Genomic DNA, 19440 nt, shown 5'->3' on the forward strand with positions numbered 1-19440 from the left:
TACTACTCAGTTCGAGCTATGACTAAACTGCCACTTTTCCACCCGCTCGTGTAATAAAATACAACCACGCGCGTATGTTAGTTATGTACTATTTAGGTTCGTTATGTGTTTGGGCACAATGTGGCCCAAGCGGAAATGTTGCACGTTAAGTTTATTTAGTTGTCGGTTTGGTGGTGGACAGACACCATTGTTGATGCCTTCAACTTCATCATGTTGACATCAAATAACAAATTGTAAATTTTGTTGTAATTGCCCGTTCGTTATTGCTTGTTGCCGCATGTACATACATATGTATGTATGTAATGCGCTGCTGTTGATTTTGTGCGAACTATTTTTTGCCTTGTTGTTGCTTTTACGAGGGCAAATTGCATTTTCGATTGTTGTGCGATTGTTAGGCTCCGTGGCTATTTGCGCTGCGCATTGTATACTTTGCTGTTTTCGCTGTGCCAGCTTTCCTCCATTTTTTTTTTGTATTTGTTGCGGATTATCATTTTTATTTATTTTTTTTTTACTTTTTTTCAAGTTATTTGTGTGTGCAGTATCTTGTTGTTTAATTTTTTTTTTGTACTTTTTTGCGCTTTTGTTGTATTGCAAATGCATTTTTCGTGTTTTCGCGTAGCTGCAGGCCACAAACTGCTGAACGCGATAACCGTCAATGGCGGCCGCAAGTGCGATGCAGCGTTCACTATTTATTGTACACGCAGATATACACACATTCATGAGTAAAAGCTCATATTTATTTACCAGTATTGTATTATTACAAAACACTGACTGCTCGCCGCCCGCCAACTGCCTGCAATAAATGAAATTTTAACAATAGCGTACGCAATAAAAAAACACAATGCAACGCAGTGCAGCACAACACAATGCCTGGCAACACAACGCGTCAGCCACAGTTGCACGTGTCCTCGAGTGTTGAATAATTGAAACTTTAGCTTCAATTTCCAAATGCCGAGGTAAAAGTATTGCGAAATTGTCAGCTTTAGGCTAACATTACATTGCAACGCACGCGCGGTTTCGGCGGTTAAGTGCACTCGACAATAATTGTCCTTCGGCTGAGAGCATGCGATGTCTTTGTTAAAACAAAGCTGCATATTTTACGAATAGCTGTTCTGTGCAGCGTTGCAGCGTTGTGCAAGAAAACGATTGAACGCTGCTAATGTGAGCTGAGGTAATGACGTAAGTGGAAGTGGAGTTCTCTGAAGGCTGCCTTCGTATTTAATGTTTTTTGTTTTTTTTATAAAAACCCTTTGGTCGTCAAACAAATTAACTTGGTCTGAAGTNATACCTTCGTATTTAATGTTTTTCTTTTTTATAAAAACCCTTTGGTCGTCAAACAAATTAACTTGGTCTGAAGTTTCTGAATTTTAGAACCACANCAACGTTCACTATTTATTTTACACGCAGATATACACACATTCATGAGTAAAAGCTCATATTTATTTACCAGTATTGTATTATTACAAAACACTGACTGCTCGCCGCCCGCCAACTGCCTGCAATAAATGAAATTTTAACAATAGCGTACGCAATAAAAAAACACAATGCAACGCAGTGCAGCACAACACAATGCCTGGCAACACAACGCGTCAGCCACAGTTGCACGTGTCCTCGAGTGTTGAATAATTGAAACTTTAGCTTCAATTTCCAAATGCCGAGGTAAAAGTATTGCGAAATTGTCAGCTTTAGGCTAACATTACATTGCAACGCACGCGCGGTTTCGGCGGTTAAGTGCACTCGACAATAATTGTCCTTCGGCTGAGAGCATGCGATGTCTTTGTTAAAACAAAGCTGCATATTTTACGAATAGCTGTTCTGTGCAGCGTTGCAGCGTTGTGCAAGAAAACGATTGAACGCTGCTAATGTGAGCTGAGGTAATGACGTAAGTGGAAGTGGAGTTCTCTGAAGGCTGCCTTCGTATTTAATGTTTTTTGTTTTTTTTATAAAAACCCTTTGGTCGTCAAACAAATTAACTTGGTCTGAAGTTTCTGAATTTTAGAACCACAATCTGTCAATTGAACAAACTCTACTGGCAGTAGCATATAATTGTGCATTAGAAAATAATATTCGCAAGCCACTTGAAACATCAGTTAAAACTTCACAATCTAAAGATTTTTTATGTATTTTTTCACACACGCATGTGGGTACCATTCAGCACAGCGTTCTTTGTGTTTATGTTGCATATAAGTAATTCCATAAAGTTTTTCTTGTATACCAGTTTATGCAGAGACAATCCACCGACAGTTAAATCGGTCAAAGATTTATTAGGGTAATTGTACTATAGGGTTGCTGTACACCCGAACAACATCAGAATTAATTTTAGCAAAACTAAAGTGTGATTTTTCTGCGTTGATAAAGGAGCTATAATTATTTTTAGTGTTTTACGAGAAATTGGCAAATTCCATTAGACAAATGATGAAATGTGGAAAGTTAAAANGCACTAAAGTATGATTTTCTGCGTTGATAAAGGAGCTATAAATATTTTTAGTGTTTTACAAGAAATTGGCAAATTCCATTAGACAAATGATGAAATGTGGAAAGTTAAAACAAATTTTCAATTAGGGTGACATGCCAACCATGGGACACTGTGTACCTTGATAGTTCTCGATAAGTCGCAAATTTTAGAAACTCTATGAATTTACATAATAACTGGATAACTGGATAAATTTTTTATAGTTCAAAAATTTATAAATCTCGATATATATCCGTAACTTGATTTTGATATCTCTATAATCTTCCATATTTACTGATAAATTTCCATAGCTCGATACACTCTGGTAACTTTGTAAAATTCCATAAATCGATAAATATTGATAACTAGATTAATTCATGTAGTTCTTGAAATCTCGATGACCCGATGTACTTTGAGTATTCCAAAAACCGACAAATTTCGATAACTACCATCAAATTTCGATAAAGCAATAAATCTCGATAACTCAATAATTTGAAAGAACTCGATACGTAACGACAACGAGATATATTTCGTTAACTCGATAAATCTCGATAATTCCATAAATTTTGGGCACTGGATAAATATTGATAATTCAATAAATATTATATAAAATAAAATTTCATTAACTTTGTAGATTTCTGTATATATTTTTATAACTCGATAACAATCGATACATCTCGACAACTAAGTTTCTGCTCCCCGATAACTTTCGATAGTTCAATAAACATTGTTCGATTTCAATAACTCGATACATTCCGATAACCTTATAAACACGATCATTCGTAAATACTGATAACCATAAACTTCCGTGATAAAATACTTGATAACTTTCAAAATCTATATATCTTATGACTGGGTATATTTCGAGTTTTATAGAAAAATTTCAATGAATTTTCTTACCTACCAGTTACCTTAATTTGTATGTATTTCATTCTTTATTTTTGTTTTTATTCTCGTCTTTATCTTCAACTTTGCCTTTATTATTTCTTCATGTCATATGCGTGCCAATGCTGGGCACTCGCAAAGGTAGTTTGCGGTCGTTTCCTTACTTTCCTCTAGCTGCACTATTTTATGTGATACAACACAAATCAGCTACCGGTAACTATCGGACTTTCATACATTAACATCGATTCACAATAGGGGATAACAGAATGCAGCGTATATCAGTACGATTTCATAATAGGCGGGTTTTATTTTTGGCCGACTTCTTTAGAGTTCCTCTATATTTGATTTATCAGATGAGAGAGATGTTAATTAATTCGATCGCGAATCGCCTAACGCGAATTTCTCTTACTGTTTTAGACTTTATTACCGTTTAGTTATTTGAGAAAATACATGCTTTTTGTACCCCCTCAACTATCATGCCCCTACTCCAGTCCCGTCTAGAAGCAAATTTCACCTGACAGAACACCTCCTAGGTTGGTGCCTATATTTGCATAATGGGACAGTGCAGCTGAACCATTTTGGTTGAGATTATGATTCCGTTTCTAAGGATTTGTTCGATCCACTCGCATTTAATTAAAGAAAGAAGCCACTATCTCTTTTTATTATGCTGTATAATGTAGCGTCCCATTTTGGTGCGTTCTGGATCCCATCAGGCGCTCGACTTTATTATGAAGATAAAATTAAAATTGAAATTCCAAAAGTATTACATAAGAGAAGTGCCGCCCCGATACCGAAGCTTTTGTATAACAAAGATTAACTTATTTGAAGTAAAATGCAGTTCTTAAGATCAGATTTTTTTTCATCAGTTTAAACGTTCCTTTACCTATGGCAAACCCTATGTGACTAACGCACTGCGGTTCGAATTTTAAATCAAATCAAACGTGCATATAAATATATTAATAAGCAAAAGGCAAAGCTAAACAACTGATAAGCAAAATTAATAAAAAAAAAGTTTTCAATAAAAAATAAACGGTCTTTCAAAAAAAAAAATAAAATGTTTTTAAATCTTTATTTTGATGATGGTACCTCCATTAAGATTCTTACGATGACTAGATAAATTATCTACAATTATTGCCATGCTACACCAAATCATACATTTTAAATGAAAATTATTTTTGTTTGTTAATTGGTAAATATAAATACATTCATAAAACTAAGTTTATAAGTTTACTAAAACTGTTTACATATTTACACGGGCAGTTAAATAATGCAATACAAATATTAGACTATACGTAGTGGGAAACAATTAAAATTAAGGCTTAAATCAAATTAGATATGTATTAATTATGTAGTTCTTTATATGCAGTTAACAAAATGTTACTGTATTTTAAAAATTATTTGCTCATAACCAAACGTATGCATTAGGATCGGGATCCCGACCTTTTTTAGATCTTGAAAATCCCGGGATTCTTGGCAATTCTTGTAATTTGCACTGATGGCGATAATAGAAACTCCTTTTCTTGACCAGTGTTGCCAATATCTCTTTGTTTTATGAATTAATATTTGTTTTTAAATGTCTAGCTCATTATACATATAACACAGTGCGGTAGTAAATTTTACACACAAAAATCAATATATTCGCAGAACCATGGGCCAAATGTAGTAAAATTGCGTTTTTAGTTTTTCACTCTGACNTAATTAATATTTTTTTTTAAATGTCTAGCTCATTATACATATAACACAGTGCGGTAGTAAATTTTACACACAAAAATCAATATATTCGCGGAACCATGGGCCAAATATAGTAAAATTGCGTTTTTAGTTTTTCACTCTGACGTCAGTAATTAACAAATGATTTTAAAAATTCTGTGAAATGTGCTTAGAGAAGAAGTATGGATATCAAATTAAACAGGAAACTCTGTAAAATTTAAACAGATTAATTTTCTTGGTGCATAAGGACTGGTAACTATCGCAAATGTCCTTTTAAAATTTGAAATTAAAATTTCGCAGTACTTGTTTTTGAAAAAAATATATGTTAAGGAGTCATACAAACTCGATAACATCCTCGAATTTCGTCCTTATAACTTTATCAGCTTAAAAAATTACTAACGTATTCGTCCTTGTGAATCCAAAAAATTTTAATTTTTGACATTTTAAAGAAATTTTCTCTTTCAATTGGTACCCATATTTTTATTCTACATTGCATTGAATTTTTAAAATACTTTTTTGGAATTAAGCATATCTTTGAAATTACAAAGTCCTCTAAAATAAATCCTGACGTTAGCGAAAAAAATAAAAAAGCCACCTTAAATAAAACAGTAGGTTTAAAACCCATTTATTTAGTATTTATTTTATGGTAGGAGAGCTTCTCAAACAATATAGAAGCAATTTTNGTCCATATTAAGCATATCTTTGAAATTACAAAGTCCTCTAAAATAAATCCTGACGTTAGCGAAAAAAATAAAAAAGCCACCTTAAATAAAACAGTAGGTTTAAAACCCATTTATTTAGTATTTATTTTATGGTAGGAGAGCTTCTCAAACAATATAGAAGCAATTTTTTTCGATTTATCTATCTATCTTTCTAATTTTTTGGTTTCAATTCGAGTTATTAGGGAATAAACTTTCGATTTTTTTGTAGTTAATTAAAATTAAATCAAAAAATTTTGTTTTATACGCAAATATTGATAATCTTCTATGCAAAAAAAAGATATTGTATTTAGATCCTTTATATCGCAATTTTTTTTATATTCTCAAAGAGGTAACTTTGTGAAACAGAAGAAATAGAGAAAATAGTAAAAAAAAAACTCGATAAAAAACGAGTTCTGAGGAATCATTCTATATGCTTTACTGTTGCCAAAAATTTCAACGCAATCTAAGTAATTGGTTATTGGACCTGCGGTGTCGTCCTCGCTGGAATGAACCCTTAGTCAATTCTCAGCGGTATGCCGCCATGTTCAATGAATGACCTGGAATTGTAATTTTTGATCTGGAAGAAATATGATTTCATCAAGACGGTATCTCGTGCCACAAAACCTTGGCAGTTATAACTCTTTTTCGCTCGCCATCTATTTCCTAATTGTGCAGAAAGTCTTTGGAAAAATAACTGAAAATAATTAAAAGCTGCCAAGGGTTATTTATAAAAACGCGAGGTATGACAAAGCTTTAACTATGTAGAGACGTGAAAACACTCAATAAAGCTCTAGAAGAGACACACCTACACAGTCTACGTGAGAGTTATGTAGCGAGACTTTTCGCTGTGTAAGTTAAATACATATGTACATATCAAATTGTGACGAATAAGAACCCTACAAAAATTTGAGGACCAGGTGGTCCACTGGGTCGTAGTTTTAAAGTAAGAGCAAAAGGACCTGATTTCATACTAGTAACTTGTTATGCTGACCTGGACCACTTCAAAGAGTAAAAAACTGATATATGTGTTGAACACCACCTCTTCGTGGACGATCGTCAATATGATTGGGTTGCCGTATGTGCCATGGTCCAAAAGGAGTAATTGTCTATGTGATCCCATGTTATGCAGTGGTGGTCCAGAAGTAGTCCCATGTTATGCAGCCTTGGACCAGAGGTGGTCAAGTCCAATGACATCGCAATGTTAATGTAACCATATTTTTCCCATATATTTGGACCATTTTGGTTACTAATGTTGGTTACAAGGTAACGTGGTGCTGTACTAGTACTTAACCTAGTCCCACTTTTTGCAGGGAAAGTATACATTCATATGTATGTTTAAAATATAAGTATGTGATTCAAAGCTTTCAAATCGGGCAACGAAATATCTTCACATGACAGTTTGCAACTATTTATTTGTGATAAATTTCTAAATAATACAACCGCTTTCAGTCATTGAATTGCAAATAATAATAAACCGTACATATTAAATTGGGGTAAAGGGAGAAAGCGCAAGTTGAAGCATGAAATCGAACTTCTACGTAAATATAAATATATGTACATATACACTATCTAGGAATATAAATAGTACAGTATAAGAAAGAATTCCATGAAGTTTGAGCATTGAACATACAATACAATAGCAAACAAATAAAGAAAAAAGTAAATCGAGTTAAAGTAAATACAAGTAAATAGTATTGTGTAAAGTAGCAAGTAGAAAGTTTTAACTACATAAATCTACTAATAGCTACTACAACTACAACTAAAACAAAGATTTGCAACTAAGAATACATAATGCATGTTGAATTTACGCATACACGCAAACAAAAACAAACTAAAAACTATAGTCTATTAAGTATAGATTTGGGTATAGTACCATTGAGACNAGAATTTACGCATACACGCAAACAAAAACAAACTATAAAAACTATAGTCTATTAAGTATAGATTTGGGTATAGTACCATTGAGACTGGGCTGTGCGTATTGTATGAAACCCTCGGAGATGTAGTGATGTTGGCTGCTCGTTGTGCTGGCACTGCAGCGTGGTCCCAGCGTGGAGGGTAGTACGCGCGCGGCACGTATATCGGCGGAGCGTGTGCCGGCTAGCACCTCTTCGTCGTTCAGCGCGTCCTCCTCGATGTACATGGACGGCACATCGTTGCGGGCGGGTCTGCAAGTAATCAAAGGAAAGGGAAAAGCAGAAGCATATGAGCATTGTTGAAGCGTAATGTTTTGAAAAAGTACGTAGGTATGCACATAAAAATTGATTGCAATGGAATTATTACTATGCTGATTACCTTATTTAAAGTTTAATAATTGGGGAGCTATTGGTTTTCTTTCTTTTTGTTTTTGATTTACGAACAATTGACAATTGGCAAAACTTCAACAATTAATAACGTAAAATCTGTTCTTCGCAGAGTAGTACATACTTTATAACTAGAGAATTTCTGCTCGAACCATGAACCAGTAACAAACCTTTACTTATAGTGGCAACGGTGCACCAATTGTCGATCGTTTTTAATTAATTAATAATATTTTCTATTAAAAAGAAAGATAGGATATTTCGGTATTTTAATCTGAATAATTTTCGCAGCAGGGAATTTCATATTTCGACCCCAAGAACCAGATCAAATTGATCCAATCATTTTTTTTTTCGAATAATTTTAGTATGTGCACATATAGTTAAATGTGTATATATGTATTTTAGACTGCATCACCAAAAAAAGTTGCGGTTTTTCCGGCGGGATTACAAAATTTATTATATTTGAAGACGTCCACCAAAATATTTCGGAAACATATTAAGATTTACGTGAGCTGGACCGATTAGAAAATACCGCGAAAAATGGAGTTTTTTTTTATGAATTAAAATAGTTTCTTTAAGACCTTTTTGAAAAAACACCCTCACCTAAGCTTAAAAAATGTGCATAAATATATTTAAAAATCTTTTCAACGGAATCGTAATGATGAGATTTTGATGCTGTTTTTTTTACCTTTTTCAAAGATTGATTTACGAAAAACTATAATAACTGGGCCAAAACTATTCTGATTTAGAGTTAGAGTTTTTTTTTCAAATACCAACACATCTTAATTTAACTCGAAATAACGATCGCTCATCCTACCTTTTTCTTTCATGCCTTCAATGAATTTATTGGCAAAGAAATACCTCATATTTAAGTCTAAATTGGAATAGTTTAGGTTCAGTTATTCAAGTCTTTCTTATGCCGAGCTTTGAAAAAAGTTAAAAAACAGCATCAAAAATCTCATTATTACGATTACGTTGAACATATTTAATTTTATTTTTTAATATTTTTATGCAAATTTTTTAAGTTTAAGCCGTATTGTCATTTGGGGGGGATTTTTTTTTAATATTTCAGAAACTCCATTTTTGGAGGAATTTTCAAATTGGTCCAGCTCAGGTAAATCCTCATATTTTTCCGAAATATTTTGGTGGAAAATATAACAAATTTTGTAACTCCGATGGCAAAACAGTAGCGATTTATTTTGTATGGGGTGTGATGCAGTCTAATGTATAGGTATGTATATCACCGTGCCACAAAAAAATTCAAAACACACAGAAATATCAATATACTCAGGAAACTAGGCACCAAGCATTTTAACCGACTTCCAAAAAAGGAGGAGGTTATCAGTTCGTCGGAATATTTTTTTATTTTTATTTTTATTTTTTTATTTTATTTTTATGTATGTTACCGCATAACTTTGGACCACGTCAACCGATTTCGATAATTTTTTTGTATCTGTGTCTCACAGGTGGTCCCATACTAATTTGGTTAAGATCCGATCAGTGGATCATGAGATATATATATATATATATATTTTTTTTTATATGAGAGTAATATGAGAGTTGAAGTCGGTTTATATAGTTTTTTTGTTTTATATAGTTTTGAGAGAATATTTTTTGTAGTATTAGTCCGTGCTAAGCTGTTAATCTGTGTAAACGCCTAGCCGAGTTGGAAGCCAAGAAGTAACGGTTTTCAAAACATGCGTCGTTGTTTCGACGAAGGACTTCTGTGTTACTTAAGTGAGTGCCAGATTTAAAATCACGAATGACCGTTTTGTTGCATTTTTTCTTTTTTGCGAACGTTTATACTACATTTCGCCAGTCAACAGTTAACCGCATTTATTTTTCAAACGATCTGAATATTTCAATCATATTTGGACAGTAAACTTATATCTGAAACCCATTTTCCGTTCAGTTGTTTAACAGTTCCTAGATTTATACTTATTTATTTATAGTTCTTTTTCTGCTGCTTCTAACGATTGTGAGGTATTTTGTGATTGGACAAAAATTAAGAAAATATCGTTACTGGCAGCCAATGGTGGTTGAAAGCTGCACGCATATGCGCTTCAACTGCTAGACAGTTTGAGACAAGACTTTTTTTCCACTCATTCTCCAGGTATGGCTCAATTTTTGCTCGTCTTGCTAATAGCTGGCTTTTGTGCTGTAAATTTCTTTGCCTCAGACGACTCTGCATATGGAAGAGGGGCTACCAGTTACAGGTATGCACCTAGAATGCCTTAATATTTACACTATAGGGAATGTATCGCTATCCAATAGTACGTATTTATATTTATGTATATCCGTCAGTAATACAACCAAGGGAAAAATTCCAACACAAGAGAAATTATTTAGTGGAATAAAACCAACTTGTACGACGCAGAATCTTTTTTATATATTTTTATCGTCGCTTTCAAATTGTAACCACAGGAAATAAAAAAAAGAAACAAATATTTCACGGCTTCAAATAGATAATTTTTAAAACAATTCTTATTTTATTTTATGTGCACAATATGAGTATCAGCAACTGAATCAGAAGGAAGCGAAGTTTTTAGTGTTTATTATTTGAATTACTCAATCGAGAAACAATTGGAACCACTGATGTTTTTAAATAAAATATTTATATTTGCAGAAGAATACTATGTATTCTATTATTTTATGAGATTTGAATCCGCGTTGCGACGGCAATATTTATTAAAACAATAAAAAATATATGAAATATTCCAGCAGAAAAAATTAATGCAAAAATTTGTATTTTATGCCTACACTTTGAAAAATTTGGGTTTAATTTTTAAGCCGAGCTAGGACTGCTGCCTGTTTTAATCTTTTATAGTCTACTTTTTCAAGCAGTCAATAGTTTTAAGCAATTTTTAATATATTCTGGTTTAAACTTTAGTCCAAGCAGCCGAGAAAAAGATGTTTTGCTTTGAGTGATTTAACATTAAAACCAAAAAGTTTGGGGTTTCGAATATAGGCCCTGTTTGTTTGAAAATCAAAGCAAAATGTTTTGATTCTAGTTTCTAGGTTTCATATAAAATATTTTTTTTTTTATTCTAAACCGAAAGAGAAAATGTTTGCCTAAATATGCCTTATTTTATATGACCTATAAGACTTAGGCATAAGGGTGTCTCTCAGAGAGAGAGAGCAAATCTTAAGAACTGACAGCATCAACGCAGCGAAATGTGGTGTTGGTTCAAACTCAACATTTGAAAGCACATTTTCATGGATGGCTGTAGCTGAGCGTGCAAAGATGCGTGATACAATTGGGCGCTACCAAGGCTGTCCGGGTTCGATCCAAATCAGTTGGAACATGAAATGTAAGATTTTTTATTTTTTATTCTTAGTTATGAAAAAGCTTTCGTGAAGTGTAACGTGAAGCAAACGAAATAGAAAATGTTTGGGTTTAAAATTTAAGCCGAGCTGTTTAAATTCTAAACCCAATATACATATGTGCTCTCCTTGGAAGGTTTGTATTTGAAACATAATTTAGTTTGGTCATATATGTATGTAGTTCAAAAAGTTTAAAATTAAAACCGAAATTTTTAACCGTGTATGTGGTATAGAATCATGTATACTCGTATACATATGTACTTATGTAAATGTGCACATATTTGTCTATACTCACAGCAACGACATATCTGTGCATAAGGGTTTATATCTACATATGTAGCTGTGCAACACTGCACATTGATAACATCATTGCATTGTGATTAAAATTCATTGGTATTTCCTTAACCAATCGTACTTTTTATGAGCTCTAAGTTTTTTTTTTTATATCTGTTCAACTTTTATATCTGTTTTGCTTATTTAAATATTTGTTTTTACATCAGCGCAATCACTTGAAAAATGTTGAATTTTTATGCACAGTAGACTATTTTGGAATATAAACTGGATTACAAAAGCCTTTGGGTATTTGCTCTACTTATATACCAGCTATGTTCCTTTCATTTCAGGACTCACAATATAAATAAGTTAACATAATTTGAACTTATTCTTAACCAGTAGATGTTACAAAAACTTCTTCGCATTTATCGATATTTGTCAACTATCATTGCGATGGCAAAACAGAAGTCAACAGCCATCAAGGGTTCTGTTAGTAATACCCCTCCGCGGGCAATCGTCAGATCTTTAGTTTAGCATGGGCATGAGAACTATAGCTCCGAAACGGAAATTGTTACTTTCCAGCAAAAACTAAACAGAAGCACACCACAAGGTGGCATCCTCTAATCTCTGCTTTGGATGGTCGTAAACGACATTCTACAGACACTGTTTCAGTCCCTTTCCATAAGTAATTTCGTATATTTTTGAATCCATACTGAAGGCTTATTTGGACAACATGAGCTGCGGTTAGGCTTAAGGGCACTGCACGCTTAACTAACTGAGGTCCTGGACCCTCTAATAACTATTTGAGACTAAACTGCCACCAACTAGTACTTCTCTAGGTATGATTGACCGGGAGGCAGCGGTTAGAAGGAAGCACCGGTGAACTTTTCCACGGATCGTCGAAGCTCTACATAGGGGTCGGTGGTGGAGTATTTTGCAAAGGACTGTTTAAATATATATATTTAGGTATATTTTATTTAGGAAGAAGTTTTTACTGATTTCCATGACGTCGACAGGAGGGTTAAATATCTACTCCGATAGCTAAGTAGCAATCGGTACTTAGTAGGAAAATGCTTGACCCCACTTTCGGTCGCTGAGTGTTACCTAGCTAGATTTATGTAGATGGTTTCCAGACCACAGTGATATTGCAAGAAATCGCGAGAGAGGTGGAATTCGTGTCTGTCTCACTGAGAAGAGAGGGAGAGCTAGGGTGAAGTCCTAAATGTAACAAGTAATTTTTTAGAAAAAAAAACGACTTCAATTCTCAAATATATACAAATTTAGGAGTCCCGTTAATTTCTTCATGATCCACTGGTTCGATTTAAACTAAGTTAGTATGAGATTACCCTTGAGGTACCACCTTTACCGATGAAAACAATTGTCGAAATAGGTTGACGAAGTACAAAGTTATGCGGTGACATACAATACAAAAAATATTAAATACAACTTTTTTTGAAGTCGGTTAGAAATACAAAGCAACTGTTTTTTTTATTTCCAAAACTAAAATCTTTGGCCTCATTTGGCAATACAATCTACTAAGGTTTTGAAATTAAAGAGATTGATGCCTTGCATATTTATATTTAGGACTTCATCCGTGACACTCTTGTCTACATATGGTCTACCCTTGGTTAGATCGGCATCCTGCCCCCTCAGAGAATACTCGGGGAAAGCTGCGACATTAGGTTTGGTAAGACTTTAATGGCTAAGCTAAGTAAAGGCGTCTTCTTAGGCCATCGAAGCCGCTAGTCTCAATTTGATAGATGTAGAGACGGAAAAGTGTTGGATCGAACTTCTTGCAGTAAAGCGAAATATAAGAGAGAACGCTTGCACGGGAAAACAGCTCAATATGTATGTATGTATATAAATTTATTGAACTGGAATCAAACTTTCTAACCAACCCGAAAGAGTTGTTTGGGAGTGACATCTGTAGCCTATGAAGAAAATGTCACTCTCCGCACATAGCATTCTTAGCTATAGCTTATTTAACAGTTAATATTTATAATTTTAACATTGCGTAATTAAAAAAATGCATTATCTAAATTTCTACAAAGCAATAAAAGTATTGGCCAATATTAAGTTGCACCAAAAATGTCAAACAATTAGCTCCATTCACACTAGAAATTGTGAAAATGAATTTTCATGCAGATTTTTTAAAACCACACACTTTATTATGCTATCTGTGAAATTCGATGCGGAAATCGACGCAAAAGAAAAAAAATGCTGCAGTTTCCGGTTAATGCAATAAAAACTTGCTGCACGCCATAAACAATAGATTCGAGAAAAACTGGGCAAAAAAAAAAAAAACGAAAATCATGCTGATGATTTCCGTGCAGTTGCGGTAGCCACCAACAACAATGGCGAGAGCGAGGCAGCTATGTATATCCTGTTTACGTTTCAGCCATTCTGGATGTGAATGCTTATGGATATTGGTACGAACATAGGCAGCGCAACTAAGAAGTACATAACCAAAAGCAAGGTAGTTAGTGTATGTGTATGTGTTATGTAGGTAAGCTTATGCGTTACCGTACGGCTATGCAACAAACAGACATACGGAAATGCAGACGCACACAAATGCACTATGTACAAATATTGGCCCAACGCTAAATTCCTGCAGCTATTTGAGCTTGAAAAATTATGAAACCACATAGTCAAACACGTCTGTAGTGGGTCTGTAGTCCCAGATAAGCATTTAGTTCCAAGTACTTTATGACTACTTTCAAGATACATGTTTTCGTAGTTTGATTACGATCACTTGCATATAGATTTGGAGTGACAACAAGATCTGAATGCTGCTAATCCGACCTGTTGGTGCAAAGGTTTTAATGTTTATTATAAATTTTTAAGAAGGTATACGTCAAGGACTTTATTTGTTAGGAAATGCTACTAAAGTAATGAGCTTTGGCAGCCAGTGGCGTTGTGGCTACCCTGCAGGGAAACCGCGGACTAGTGAACCAAATTTCTAGTTCCCTACTAGATCTTTATCATCAAAAAGGAACCAGACCGAAATTAGCGAAATATGGTACCTTTAAAAAACGATTTTATTTCACTTTTTCCGTTATAGATCTATATATAAGGTGTCAAATTTAAACTGGTTCGGAACTATCAAAAAAAAGGATGCAGCGGGGGCCAATTGACACTTCCTAGGACATCGCCATGTTAAATTCGCCAGTTGTTTGCATGCAAAAGAGATTTATCGCGAACCAGTACTGGGTCTAAATGTACTAGAGGCGCACCAGTTCAGAACAAGAGATTTTCCCCACAGGGCATATGCGCGCACAAACATTCCGCAGTACCTGTGATCTTCCCCAGTTTCCGACCAACATCAAAAACAAAGAGAAACTTATTATTTTTTTCCTACTAGCGGTCGGCTCTCTGCAGGCAATGTCCAACTGCTGAGTTTTTTCCACCATGAAATATAGCTTCTCATTAAAATGCAATCACCGTTCGGTGTCGGCGTAAAATTTGAGGTCCTTATCCTTTGTGTGATAACTTCAAGGTGCACGCTACAAATCGGTGGAGAATCTCGGCCAAACACTAACATATTATGTAAGCGCCAAGCTATTATTATTATTATTATCAAGAAATTTTTTTTTTTATATTAACATGGAGTAAATAAACGTCCTGAGTTATTGAAATGTCAGAGTTTTCGTATATCCGAAATTTACCGTTATACGGTAAGCGGGTGTAATCGTAGTCCGATTTGAATAATTTTCAATAAATGGCTTTTCCGTACCAAAGTTATTAAGTGCACTAAGTTCGGTAGAAATTGATAAATCGGTTTCCGAGATAAGAATTTGTGGTCATAAGGGGTCGGTGCCACGCCCATTTTCTAAAAAATTAAAATAATCTAATTATTTGCTAAGTGGTTATTGCAATCATCGATTTTAAGTGAATTAGCCTCAGTAGTTACTGATTTAACACAGTTTTCGTATTGCTGTAAATTACCGTTATATGGGAGGTGGGCGTAGTTATTGCCCGATTTCGAAGTTTTTCAACAGACCTCCCCCTGCTGGACCCTAATCAAGGCTCGTATCGAGCTTAGTAAGGTTTGGTGAAGGGGCTACTGAGATAAAATATATCATAAGTGGGCGGGGTCACGCCCATTTTCCAAAACTTTCATAATAATATTATTTTGTACCGAAACTCTATTTCACAAATTAATTGTCAACAATTCGCATTCAATATTTACTGAAAATGCCTATATATAGCGTTACATGGGAAGTGGGCGTGATGACAGTCCGATTTCGCCCATTTTCAATACCAATCTAGCTTGGATAAAGGGAAACCTACATACAAAATTTCGTTGAGATATCCTAATTTTTCTCGAGTTATTATATACACGGACGGCTGAGAGATGGACGGACAGACAGACATGGCTTAATCAACTTCTCTATTCATTCTGAGCATTCATGTAACTGCGCTCGGGTATAAAAACTTATTATAATAAACAAATAAATGTACCGTTCCTACTAAATTTCAAAGTGAAAGGATATTATCTTCAGATCTGCAATGCTTAAATTTTTTTTTTAGTGAGATTGCCACCTTTTTAAAAATTACAACCTTACATATAATATGTGAAGGCATTTTTTTATTAATTACATCAGATCTGCGCATTCATCAAAAGAAATTAGGTCTCAAAGGAAAAGGCTTGGAATTCAGATGTGTAATAAGGTCGTATACTTTCGCAGAGGGTTGCCACCTGTACGAAAAATTATACGATGTGGGCTGTTCGTTGGACTAAATCGTGAGTCGTTAAATGAAAGGACTTGACCTTTAGATGTGCAATAAGGTTATATTTTTTTGAATAGAGTTGCCACCTGTCTAAAAAGTTATAAGATCCACTCCGTTCGTTACATTAAAAACATAAGATGTCAAATGAAAGGGATTGCCCATTAGGTGTGCAACAAGACTTTAGTTTTTAATGGGGTTGCCGTCTGCTGCGTATATGTACTTACTTATGTACACATTCATACGAGGCTGGCTAGTATGTGTATATAGTTTATATTTGTCCAGGTATTTTTTATACCCAGTCAGCATTTCATTTCCATTCCTGCAAAAAATACGAGTAATCTTGGAATCATTCGCAAAAAATATTTATTTTATTTTACATATATATTTTTTTATTTTATTTTTATTGACACTTTCGCCTAATTGTTCTCCATTTTAACCGGACCGGTATGAAAGTAGTCCCGTAGCTTTTTAAAAGTAAAAATTATAGCTAGCTGCAATTTTATCCGGAGATTAGGTTTGCTAGGAAATAATTGTGCCTGTAGGAGATGAGTATAGAACTACTTAAGTAGTCTATAATTATAACCGCATGAGGTTTGTTCCGACTAATTACTGGCCAATTGTGCCTCTAGGAGACTAATATGGGACTGTTCTCTTTATGGACCCGCCGCACAATTTTTCAACATTTTACAGTTCAGAACAATACAATAAAATTGATATTTACCTCCTCAATGCTGACTGGGTAAGCAGCGACTATTTACCTACTCGTAGATGCTGTTACCCACCTAGACTATGTACATTTGTGTTGTATCATAACGTCCTGCACTAACCGCCAAACAATCAATATGGCAAACCATGCAGTGCAATAAAATTTGGTAGTCAACATCAATTTAATCAAGAAATTGACTCAATTAATGTAATTGAACGGAATTCTGGGAGAGCGATTGGGAGGGCAGTTGGATAGACCAAACAAGCTGAGTAGGTAGCCAGTCACCGTGAAATGTGAGGTACTTGATTATATGCCTGTGGACGTCACTAACACTGAGATAACTGGCTACTGGAACACAGTACTGTATTACGAATTTTTTCTATGGTAAAAGTAAGAAATTGCTAAGTGTCAAATTTCTGACAAATTCAATTTACTTCTGGCTGTGGGCATATTTTTTCTTTTATTAAATTTTAAGCTTCTAAGTGCTTCTTAAATTTCGCAGCGGCAACTAAATTCGTTTGGGGCAGCTTAAAATTTAAGTGTATTCATGTAGGTAATGGTAGCTTAGGCAGCAAAAATATTTATGTAGTATTAAACTGCAAGAAGTTCACAAATTGACGCATTGTTTGCAAGCAAGACTAGAATAGAAAAATAAAATTTTTGTACAAAAATTATAAAATCTTGATTTTCAACACCATGCAATTAGGTGGCAAGTCCTCAAGAGGTTTTTAATATGTGAACTTTTTGGTATTTTCAGCAACTTCTCTCGAGTGCATAGAGCTTTATAAAAGACAAAGAATTTACACATATGTACGTACATAAGTTTGTTTTTGTATATATGTAAGTTATGCAGGCATAATTTTATTCACCAAGCTGAGTATAAAAGTTGTTGAATGGAATTATACTATTAGAAACTTTTTATTTGTTTATCAACAATAATATAATTTCAGTGTAGTTTGTAAACGAGAGTGTTTGCCAAGCGACAGAAAAAGTCACAGCAATCACGCTATTATGGCCTCCTTTTCGGCTGGCCACTTGTATTGGTGGTTGACAATTTCAAGTGCCCATTGTTGCTGATGATTGTTTAGAGCCGTTTAGGGACAACGGCAGCGGCTTAGCAATTTTAGAAGTTGAACTCAACAGAGCAAAACGGATGAGTGTGTAAAGTGAAGAGGTGAGCGAGTGAATGGAATGCCATGCGTCACACATACTACTGCACGTNGAACTCAACAGAGCAAAACGGATGAGTGTGTAAAGTGAAGAGGTGAGCGAGTGAATGGAATGCCATGCGTCACGCATACTACTGCACGTGAAAATGTGTTTTTTCAATTTCATGGCCATTAGCTTATTGAACCTTAATATATTTTTTCTAAATCGACGAGGTGATAAGCGATTGAAGAATAGGTTAAGGAATTCAGGTAATGGTAGTTTATTTTGTATAAAAACAAGAACGTACATACCGACTAAGCCTACTTGTTTACAACCATTTGAAAAGGGTCCTTGTTGTCGAATTTAGTTTTGGAGATATTCAGGATTTTCGGACTACAACATCGATTCGTAGAGTGCGAAAAACATTATTAGCTCACCTTGCAAAGTATTTAGAAGTAAGTTATCTTAAGGTTTGAAAAATGAGTATGATTTGCTATTCTACTTCAAGGTTTTTAACTTATAAATTGTCACGCGCTTTGAAGTTGGGAAGGTATGATTGGTCACAAAATGTTGGGAAATTGTTTAGAAATACTCACATGTGCATACCTTCAGTACCGCCCTAATGACCCCTTTTCATGTGGGCTCACATACATATGTATTTTTATATATAGTAGCTATTACAACGAGCCAATTGCAAAACTGAAAAAAATANAAGGTTTTTAACTTATAAATTGTCACGCGCTTTGAAGTTGGGAAGGTATGATTGGTCACAAAATGTTGGGAAATTGTTTAGAAATACTCACATGTGCATACCTTCAGTACCGCCCTAATGACCCCTTTTCATGTGGGCTCACATACATATGTATTTTTATATATAGTAGCTATTACAACGAGCCAATTGCAAAACTGAAAAAAATAACTTTAAATGGTGGTAAAAGAAAATTATGTTTTTATTATTTAGAGTCTCCAAAAATGAATCAAAATAAAACCTAGCAGCTAACTCTATAAATAAATGATTTAGTACAAAGAATCCACAGAAAATTTCACACAAACTTTCAATTGATTTTGGATACATACGCTCTTTGAAGTGCAGGCACTGACGAATTTACATAAAATTTTTTTCGTGATTTTGGAGAAAGACGACTGAGTTGTGTCGTTATTGCGTTATTGCACAGTGCTTAGATTATCAAAGTTAAGTTATAGAATATA

General features: G+C 34.4%; 1 protein-coding gene across 1 annotated transcript in view; it reads right to left on the reverse strand.

Moving 5' to 3' along the window:
- Positions 1 to 19440, reverse strand: part of LOC108360721 (uncharacterized) — a 44584-nt gene that overhangs the window by 11973 nt on the left and 13171 nt on the right. The window contains exon 3 of the mRNA XM_017613131.1: positions 7708 to 7916. Coding sequence (XP_017468620.1) covers positions 7708 to 7916 — 209 coding nt within the window. The remainder of the gene's footprint in view (positions 1 to 7707; positions 7917 to 19440) is intronic.

Source organism: Rhagoletis zephyria, unplaced genomic scaffold (assembly GCF_001687245.7).
Source record: "Rhagoletis zephyria isolate East Lansing unplaced genomic scaffold, Rhagoletis_zephyria_1.1 Rzeph_scaffold_00615, whole genome shotgun sequence".
Classification (NCBI taxonomy): domain Eukaryota; kingdom Metazoa; phylum Arthropoda; class Insecta; order Diptera; family Tephritidae; genus Rhagoletis; species Rhagoletis zephyria.